The sequence below is a fragment of the Triticum urartu genome, chromosome 5 (genome assembly GCF_003073215.2).
Source record: "Triticum urartu cultivar G1812 chromosome 5, Tu2.1, whole genome shotgun sequence".
Taxonomy (NCBI): Eukaryota; Viridiplantae; Streptophyta; class Magnoliopsida; order Poales; family Poaceae; genus Triticum; species Triticum urartu.
The window spans coordinates 534,744,274-534,754,940 of NC_053026.1; the positions used below are offsets into that span (position 1 = coordinate 534,744,274).

The following is a 10,667-nucleotide window of genomic DNA, read 5'->3' on the forward strand; positions in this document are numbered from 1 at the left end:
TCCCCTAGAGACGTCATCGCCATCCCTAAACATTGAGCAAATGACTCCCACTTTGCCGTTATGTAGCAAAAATCACTACTTATATTTGCCTAATTAAACTAGTAAAGTTGGCTGCATGACAAGCACAAAATTCATAGAAAAAGGAAAATAAACAATACTAAGAAGGAGATGAGCAATATATGCCCTAGAATGATAAATAATAAGATAAGTTAACATGAATGGAGAACAAACATGTGTTGATGCTTTTACCTGTGGGATCTATGTCTTTATTGGGCTTGGCCAAAATTTGAGTGGTTTGTCTTGACTTGTCAAATGTGCATGACTCGCGTCAGATTCAAGTAGCCTTAAGGCCTCTATACACTAATTGTAAACAACTTGTAATATTCTTCTGCCTCGTAAGTTCCAGGAGTTTAATTATTCTTTTATTTTTAATTACAGGATTACAAATGTCATAGCTCTCAAGATGCTGAAATATAAATTCCATTTTAAGGACAAGGACTTGGATCCCTACTAAGCAATTATTTTCTGTGTTCAGAACAATATCAATAGTTCCATGTGGAACACAGTTCTAAAACACGACATGTTTATTATATATCCCAGAACATTTAAAAAAATTGATGTGTGTACTAGTATTTTCCAGAGCAAGACTAAGCCCATATCCAATTAGATACCAACAGTTTTAGTAACATATAACTCAATGGTATTAGTCGCCGATGGTGATGCCGGCAAGCACCGGCGAGGAGGGCGGCGCCGGCTCTTCATCAGTCGCGTCCTGCATTGGGACATCGTCGGCCTCCGTCTGCCTGCCAGCCAGCAGCAATGGCGGCCATCTCCTTCTTCTACTCAGAGGAGAGGCTGTCCTAGATGACTTTGGTGTGCGAGGAGGCCATGGAAGGCGTGGTGTGGAGAGGAGAAAGGGACCGGAGGGGATGACTGCAACAATGGACGGGGCTAAAGTTTATAGTGGGCATATGGCAATGGGTCGCAGTGGTGTGGTTAACGGTGGGCGATAGACGAACGGACGGGTGGCACCGGAGTGTAGGTTCCTCGGCAACCGCATATCATAAATGTAGGGCGACGGACCGATAGGGTGTCGTTTGAACACGAAGCAATCGCATGCACCAAAAAGCAGCGTGGGCGGCTCTCTCTCTCGGTCGGCGTGCTGCTTCAATACCAGCAACAGTGAGAGGATATGTCCGCTCTGGCCAGCATGAATGCGGCACTGATGCTCTGGAGCGGCGTTGACCATTTCGGCAGGAAGCACGAGTGAATGAGGGAGGAGGTTAATGGTGGGCCAGGGCAGTCCGAAGCGGACATGGCAGCGGTCTGGACTCTCACAAAGCTACCCCTAGTTTGTCTCTGGTTTGCGAGCGTTTGGACCGTCGAGTCGACCGATGCAGAATCACATTGGATGTCAAAACACGTCAGAACCACACACGGTTGCGGGTGATTTAAGGGGGGGCGTTGGACATGCCCTTAGGCATTAAAACCTTGCACCTCTCTAATGTGCACCGGCCATGCCTCTCTGATATGTGTGCCCATTGGTGCCTGAAGTTACTTCTCTACTAGATTGAACAACACGTAGTGTGTAGCGCGCGTCCTGAGCTGAGATGGGATCATGGGAGGCGTGATAAACAGTCTGCCACTGCAGCTACTGCCCTAAGTAGATGGACTTCACCTGACGGTGTGAAATGATTTGATGTGCGCCCAGATTCCATCAACCTAATTGCAGGTCCATTACGTGACAAAAACGATGCAGCTTCTTCATTACTCCCTCCGTCCTGTCTTATGATGTAAGACGCTTTCGCAAGCTAAGAGCCCATGACAGAGCTTCAAACAAGAAACTGGGCGGGCCAGCTCTCGAGCCTTGACCAAAATCTTCAAATTCTCAACCATACTATCCGTTTGCTAAGGTAATCCCTCCGTTTCATAATATAGTGTGTTCACGCATTTTAAGATTTAAGTTTGATAGTAAATTTAATCAACGAGACCGAATGCAACGGGAGCAAAAATTATACCACTGAATTCATATAGTGGTATAACTTTTACTCCCGTTGCAGTTGGTCTTGTTGGTTAAATTTATGGTCAAAGTTAGATCTCGAGAAGCGCGGACGCACTACATTATGGAATCGAGAGTATCAATCAAATCATAGTACACGTTCTATTCATCGACTGATTGTTATTCAAAATCAAAAATCAAAAATTGTGGCGGAGCTACAAAGGAAAAACTAGGCTGGCGAGGCTAGAGGAGAGCATCAATACCTTGGAATTCTGAATCATAGTCACTAGTTAAGATACAGGGTTAGAAGATCAAGTGAGCATATATGGCGGCTGCTCCCTGGTGCATGTGCCATTGCGTGAGACCTCAAGGCTTCAGGCTTGGATCGACTTGAAAGGGAACAGCCAAATGGAAGTGTAGGCAACGCGGCTTCAGGCTTGGAAGGAGGCGTGGTGCCTGGTCGACGCGTGGTAGATGGGCTCTCGGTACTAGATCCTACTTAGTGAATTGTGCTATGAGCTGTGGGCTCCGAAGCATATCCATACTATTATATAGTGTATCAGTTCGTCTACAGTACCGGTGTGTCGTCCCACAAATTTCTAGGCCCTCCCAGGCATACACTGTAGAACACATGGACGGGAGTACTTGCAATGACTCAGGCGGCCCTGTTTAGTTTCACAAGTTATAGTTAGTTTGGGATAGTTTGGACTCAACTAATTTAAAAATATACAAACAAGAGGATTAGTTTGGGTTAGATGCATCTAACTCATTCAGAAAATCTAACCCATTCAAGAAGTGCTTATTTGGGTTAGTTTTTCTTGGGACCACTAAAAACACATTTTTTTCTCGCTCTCTCCAAAGCAGATCCCTCCCCACTTTCTCGAAGCTTCTCGTCCTCTCCCTCCCTCCCTCCCTTTTGCACCGCCCGTGAAGGCGCCTCGCCGTATCCGCGCTTCCGTCCGCCGTCGGTAAGTAGCCCTGCCCTATCCTCCCGTTCCAACCCCCTCGTCTTCCCGCGGCCCGTCCGCCTACCTGTAAGCAGTCGCGGCTCCTTGCGCGGCCCGTCCCCGTTCCCGTCAGCCTCGGCCAGCGCGACTCCTTGCGCAGGGACGACGGGTTCGGTCGGCGAGCTGTGCGAAAGGCCAGCGCGGCTCCTTGCCGGGCACGTCCCCGTCTGCCTCGGCCAGGGCTCGCTCCGTCAAATCCGGCAGGAAATAGAGTCCAAAGTAGCCAAATGATTAAGAAAGAACATTTATTGTCAATCTAACCCTACCATCCAAACACCTCTTTGGTTAGAGTTAGTTTAGGGTTGATTCAGGGTTATAATGTAACTCTAACCTCTAACTGAGTTGGAGTATCCAAACAGGACCGTTGTCCAGCCCGCGACGTAGTAGTTGGCCTGCCTCGCCATACCTCTGTCCTTTTTAGTACTCTCTCGTTTTTATTTACTTCGCATATAAGCTTTGTTTCAAATCAAATTTAGTAAACTTTGATTAGGTTTATACACAAAATTATTAACATCCACAATACCAATTAATACCATTAGAATCATCATTCAATATAGTTTCATATCATATATATTTGTTATTGTGAAAGTTTAGATTGTTGATAAACTTGATCAAACTTTATAAAGTTTGACTTAGGTCAAAGCTAATATGCAGAGTAAATAAAAATGGAGTGAGTAGTTGATGGACAGGCATAGGGAGAGAGCACGAGTGGGCAGTACACATTAGTCAAGCCGTCTTGTGATTTAGTGTAACATTAGCTTCAAATGTATTTTTTGGTGTGTATGTGTTTCCCCTAAAGTAGTAGTATAATTTTCTGTGGGTCATAATTATGCCAAGATCGGGGCCAACCATTTGTCTAAAAAAATATAAATGTTTTTCTAGGAACAAAGGTAACTACGATTGTTTTATGCATTTCTAAACAAACCGCATCGAAACACATTGTAGTACTAATTAATGAAATTACGATAATTATCAGAAGAGCTTTACATACACACAAAACAGGACGGTTGATTCGTGGCGCGTTACGGGGTTCATTTGTGCCAAGTACACCCCAGTTGTATGATTTTGAGAACACCCCAGTGGTATGATTTTGTCTCTCTGCCAAGCATGACCCTCTATCATGTCAAATTGAAAAATTGTTGACGCCAGGAACTGGAAACATCAAGTTTTTCACACTGCCATCTAAGCGTGGCGCGTTTTTGTTCGTGCTGAGATCGAAATACTCTGGGTGAGCTTAATCAATGGCTGACTAATGATTAAAACGAGTCCGCTGGCCGGTTATGCTCCACGTCCGCGTTAATTGAGCTAATGGCCAGCCGGGCGAGCCGGGATTCCATCATCCCTGCTGCCAGTCAGGGTACAGGGTTGCCATGCTACTATGCATAAGCATGCAGCGACAGCGAGCTCTTCCGGTGTGCCTAAAATTCTGAGCCTAGATTCGGTTGCATGTGATGGTAAAATTGACAAATTTGACCCGTGGACAAAATTAAATCACAGAATGAACTGCCCGTGAAACTATTTCATGCGGCTGACCTTTTTGTGTGGCGCCCGACACGAAGGCGCCACACTACACTGTGCAACGTCTTACAGATAGACGCTACATGCCTGGCCAACGTCGCACCCGTGTGATCCGAAAATTACTAAGTCAGTGTGCACCGCCTGAGAGCTAGACACCACACTATACAGTGTACGCCTAGCTTCTAGGCGTTGCACTAGCGGTTGCTTCATTTTATAGTGCAACCACTAGTGCAGCGCCTGAGAGCTAGGCGCCACACTATAGACTTAGCAATTTTTAGGCAGTCCGGGGTGCAACGCTGGCCAGGCGTGTAGCGCCTGTCAGTCAGGCGTTGCACAGTGTAGTGTGGCGCCTTCGTGTCGGGTGTCACTCAAAAAGGTCAGCTGAATGAAATTTTTTTAAAAGCAGTTTATTTTGTTAAATGATTTTATCCACAGGTCAAAATTGTCAAGTTTGCCGCATGTGGTGGCGCCTTGGGTTGTCGGTGATCATAAGATGATATAGTAGTATCATGCATACGATAGTAGTGTACGATATTATTTATGTAATGCATAATATTATAGGTTATTATTTTTTATTATATTATTAATTGTAATGCATGACACAAAATAGTATAACATTCAATATGATACGGTATCATGATATGATATCACGCGCTCTTTTTCCTCATTTGATTGTGTGTCACATCATTAAAAAACCTAGTTGGCATGCATGTATGCCGTATATTTTACTTTCATTAGGGGCAGCCCCAGTGCTTTATACGGCACACAGAAATCAAATACGCTGCCAAATACACTGACCACGCGGATCCCAAATTCCCAGTGGTGCTTGCACGGCCTCGATTCAGGCCTGCCTAATGCTCGGCCTCTACTGGCATTTTTCCTACTACGGTGTCCCTATTGTGAAAATTGCCAATGGAGACCGAGCACTCGAAGGCCTCTTATATATGCAGGGTAGACCAGGAAAGACCGAGAGAAGCTGCAGATGGCGAAGCTCGAAGGCGGCAGCAAGGATGTTGACGAAGCCATGGAGAAGTGGCACAACGGTTCCTTGAGCCACCGGCTGTACGACGTCTTCACCGTAGCCGGCCTCCGCGTGGAGGCCATCGAACCCGGCCGCCTCCTCTGCTCCTTCATGGTCCCTGCTCGCCTCACGTCGGTACGTAGTCCTAGCCACGGCCGTGCTCGCGGGAGTAGTGTATGCAGGAGCGTTGAACTGAAAATCGTGTATACCTGTGTGGCTGTGTGTGCATGTCCGGCGTATGCGAAGAGCGCCAGCAACCGTATGCAGGGAGGCGCGGTGGCGTCGCTGGTGGACCTGGTGGGGTCTGCGGTGATCTTCGCGGGCGGCTCGCCGGTGACGGGGGTCTCGCTGGATATCACCGTCTCCTACCTGGGCGCCGCCCGTGCAAACGTACGATACGAGTGCATGTCTTCCTGCATTTCATGTATACATATACTATAATCTTCCTTGTGACTAACAAACGGAAGCATGCAGGAGGAGATCGAGATCGATGCTCGGGTGCTCGACATCGGCGACAAGACGGGGTGCGTGACCGTGGAGGTGAGGAGGAAGGACAACGGCCAGGTGCTCGCGCACGGCCGCCACACCAAGTATCTCGCCAATGTCTCCAGTAAACTCTGAGGGTCCTTTCCCATCCTTGAAGAGCTGAAGTGTATACACATAAAACGGTTGTCTTTGCTAGCCAGCTATGTTGATGTTCTAGCGGGCACGGAATATTCCATGCATCAATCCGTCGTTCGTGATTGCTTTCAGATTCATGTTTTTTTTTTTGTCAAATTTTATCTCGTTTCAAAATTTATCATTTGTTTTTTCTTGTTTCAATGTTTACCATCATGTTTTATTGTGTGTCAATAAAAAAGAATGCACTTATTTTCTTATCAGATTTGCTGATACACGATGACACACAGTGGGATATTAAGATACATTTTGGAACAAGAAAAAAAGCCAATGCAATGCTTTGAAACAGATAAATTCTAAAAATAAAATAAAAATGGCATGAATCTCAAATCAGCCACGGACGGTGAATCCATACACGGGATACCCGATGCGCGCTAGAATACAAGTCATTCTGCCGTGCATGGATCCACCGTCCCAGAGCGTGATTACTTTAGCAGTAGAATGACGTTTATGTTGATGCAATGTATAACAAGGTATGCATGCATGTATGTATGTACTGTATGTGCTAATAAATAAAGGACATGACTGGACCGCGAACGACCAATCATGGACCATCAGGTGTCGGTGTGATCCACCGCAGCATGGAATCTGATCACACAGTCAGCAGCGCGTAGCGCGGCAATCTGTTTTGCCGGTATATGCGCTGTACGATTTTGGTAAATACAAGAGTGTGTGGTGTAAAAAGAGGACTGTATGGCATGTTGATCTACTCATATACTCTCTTCATCCGAAGAAGCTTGTCCCTTAAATGAATGTATCTAGCATCAAGTTATTGCTAGATACATTCATTTAAGAGACAAGTTTTTTCGACAGAGGGAGTACATGATCATCCTTTGGTTCATAGGATAAAAAAGTCATAAGAATAGAAAAGTCATAGAAAATGAGACGACATGTATCTGAAATCTTATAAATAGGAATATAAAGGAAGATGCCCTTTGGTTTACATCATAGGATTTTTTTTCCCATTGAGTCTAGGCTAATGCTTATTTTCCTATGAAATGTGGCGGATAGAAAGAATTCCTCCATAGGAATAGGATTCTATTCCTACAAACCAAAGAACTCTAAAAGATTTTTTCCTGTACCAATCCTATCTTATGAGATTCTTGCAAAATTCCTACAAACCAAAGGAGACCGATGATTAAAGGTGTGAAAAATGATTTACTTGATCATAGTCCTACTCTTGTCTATTAAGAACGGTTACACTTAGAGAAGAAAGGGAACCTCGAGATCATTAGGGCATCTCCAATGTCGATCCTCAAACCGCCCGCATACGTTCGCATCATGTTGTCCGGACCGCAGATGTCATCCAACGCGGTTCTGTATCAATCCGCAACGTTGTCTGGACATACTCTCTCTCGTAAATTGGAGACAAGCGTGGGGGGCTTTGCCGGGCATCCGGACAATACCCACGTCCGCTTCTGACCACTCTGGCCCACCCAAACCCCTCCCTTGCCCGCGCGCTACACGTTTGAAACGGTCAGCGTTACTCCAGAGCATCAGCGCCCGCATTCATGCACGGCCAGAACGGACGCGACCGTTCACTGGCGCTGGCATTGAAGCGGCGTGGCGGCCTAGAGAGCGCCGCTCCCGCCGCTTCCCGGTGCAGGCGACTGCTACGTGACGGGCGCCCATCTGCCCTTCTGCCTCCCACAATAAGGACACACGGTTGCCGAAGCGGCTACTCCGGCGCCACCCGTTTGTCACTCTGTCGCCCATCATTGCTATATAAACTGCTGCCCCGGCCATTGCCGTAGTCATCCACATCTGATCCCTCTCCACACCACTCCCACCATGGATTCCTCCCGTGCCAAAGCTCCCTGGGACGGGCTGATGCAGGACCAAAAGAAGGAAATGGCTGCCATTGTTGCTGGCTGGCTGGCCGGCAGGCAGCCAGAGGACGACAACGTCCCAATGGAGGATGTGACCGACGACGAGGCGATGCCATCCTCCCACGCCATAACCATCGGCAAGGTATGTGTCCATTACATGGACATGGTGCAGGAGGAGCAGTTCCAGGAGGCGGAGACCGCCGCCGCTCACAACCATTGACTCCTCCAACACCACCTGCAAGCACAGGAGCAGCTCACCGCCAGTTGGCCGCATCGGACGCAGACGTGACGGAGCAGGCGACGCTGCTCGACTCCTACATGGTGGCACCACCAACAAGCGGCGGAACTGGTGGCGCCTACAAGGAGTGTGGTGAAGCGGTGTGCGGTGAGACCGACGATGAGGCCGAAATTGCTAGCTCCGTTGAGGCCGTGCCCCACCACCACGACCACGAAGCAGGTACGACCGCGGCGCCGCGAGCAGTGAGGAAAAGTAGTGCATGGTAGGTCACGGACAGTCGAGTCCCAGGAAGGCCACCACTCCTCCTCTCCCGTCGACGTCAAGCTTGGTGGGCTCAACATCGGCGGCCGATTAGTCGCTTGGCGGCAATGTGGCGGCGGACAGCTTCAGTTCCCGAGGCTTCAGGAGGCGGAGCTGCAGAACTGGAGAAGGCAAAACTTCAGTTCTCAGGGCTCATGGCCGGACACGGGGACCAGGCACTGGCGATCATAGATTAGGTGTATTAATTATACCATCAGAGTCGGACGAGCACCGCTTAGTTGATGTAAATGTAATGAAATCTGATATGTTATATGAAATCTGGCCGTGTTTGAACGAATTTCTTCCATTTAATTTGAATTGTTGACCAGATGTATGAGGCAGCATTGGATGGTGGCCTCCCGCATCTGTGTTCATTGACTGGTCCACTGTCCGCAGATAAATACGGAAGAAAATTTACGGGTCGCCATTGGAGATGCCCTTAAGACCTTATAAGTAAGAAGTCACCCTTGGCACAAGGGTAGACAACAAAAAGGTTGCATGTTGCCGACCTTTTTCGATAAAGGGCACTTTTATTATCTCAAAATGTAGCATTAAGAGAATACAAAACATTATGAGTAACATCCGGGCTCTGCATAACTAAGATGCGCACAACCCACCTAAAGTCCGATAAAAAGAGAAAAAACCGACAAATGGGCGACAGTAGAGTCATATAGACCGACACTATGCCTATATCGAAAGGGGTGGTGGACCGATCCGAAGATTATGCTGCCACCCATGTTGGGTAAAATGTTGGGGAACATGGTAATTTCAAAAATTTCCTACACACGCAAGATCATGGTGATGCATAGCAACGAGAGGGGAGAGTGTGATCTACGTACCCTTGTAGACCGACAGCGGAAGCGTTATCACAACGCGGTTGATGTAGTCGTACGTCTTCACGGCCCGACCGATCAAGCACCGAAACTACGGCACCTCCGAGTTCTAGCACACGTTCAGCTCGATGACGATCCCCGGACTCCGATGCAGCAAAGTGTCAGGGAAGAGTTCCGTCAGCACGACGGCATGGTGACGATCTTGATGTACTACCGTCGCAGGGCTTCGCCTAAGCACCACTACAATATTATCGAGGACTATGGTGGAAGGGGGCACCGCACACGGTTAAGAATATGATCACACGGATCAACTTGTGTGTCTAGGGGTGCCCCTTGCCCCCGTATATAAAGGAGGGCGCGCCAGGAGGAGTCCTACTCCCACTGGGAGTAGGATTCCCCCCCTTTCCTAGTTGGAATAGGATTCAGGAGGGGAAAGAGGAGAGAGAGAAGAAAGGGGGGGGGCGCCGCCCCCCTCTCCATGTCCTATTTGGACTAGGGGGGAGGGGCGCGCGGCCCAGCCCTGGCCACCTCTCCTCTCTTCCACTAAAGCCCACTAAGGCCCATATACCTCCCGGGGGGTTCCGGTAACCTCCCGGTACTCCGGTAAAATCCCGATTTCACCCGGAACACTTCCGATATCCAAATATAGGCTTCCAATATATCAATCTTTATGTCTCGACCATTTCGAGACTCCTCGTCATGTCCGTGATCACATCCGGGACTCCGAACCAACTTCGGTACATCAAAATGCATAAACTCATAATATAACTGTCATCGAAACCTTAAGCGTGCGGACCCTACGGGTTCGAGAACAATGTAGACATGACCGAGACATGTCTCCGGTCAATAACCAATAGCGGAACCTGGATCCTCATATTGGCTCGTACATATTCTACGAAGATCTTTTATCGGTCAGACCGCATAACAACATACGTTGTTCCCTTTGTCATCGGTATGTTACTTGCCCGAGATTCGATCGTCGGTATCTCAATACCTAGTTCAATCTCGTTACCGGCAAGTCTCTTTACTCGTTCCGTAATACATCATCTCAAAACTAACTCATTAGTTGCAATGCTTGCAAGGCTTATGTGATGTGCATTACCGAGAGGGCCCAGAGATACCTCTCCGACAATCGGAGTGACAAATCCTAATCTCGAAATATGCCAACCCAACATGTACCTTTGGAGACACCTGTAGAGCACCTTTATAATCACCCAGTTACGTTGTGACGATTGGTAGCACAC

At 47.8% G+C, this 10,667-nt stretch overlaps 1 protein-coding gene across 1 annotated transcript; it reads left to right on the plus strand.

Annotated features, from left to right (window-relative positions):
* Positions 1 to 5,508: 5,508 nt before the first annotated feature.
* Positions 5,509 to 6,354, plus strand: LOC125556624. The gene is made up of 3 exons (XM_048719310.1): positions 5,509 to 5,680; positions 5,792 to 5,935; positions 6,020 to 6,354. The coding sequence occupies exons 1-3, from the start codon at positions 5,549 to 5,551 to the stop codon at positions 6,164 to 6,166; spliced, it is 423 nt and encodes a 140-aa protein (XP_048575267.1). The 5' UTR covers positions 5,509 to 5,548; the 3' UTR covers positions 6,167 to 6,354.
* The last annotated feature ends 4,313 nt before the right edge of the window (positions 6,355 to 10,667 follow it).

Excerpts from the sequence above, each read along its gene's own strand:
- LOC125556624 (XM_048719310.1), top strand. The coding sequence starts at position 5,549 with ATGGAGAAGTGGCACAACGGTTCCTTGAGCCACCGGCTGTACGACGTC. Across the intron at positions 5,681-5,791 it reads TCCCTGCTCGCCTCACGTCG|AGCGCCAGCAACCGTATGCA; the intron begins GTACGTAGTCCT and ends GCGTATGCGAAG. Across the intron at positions 5,936-6,019 it reads TGGGCGCCGCCCGTGCAAAC|GAGGAGATCGAGATCGATGC; the intron begins GTACGATACGAG and ends GGAAGCATGCAG.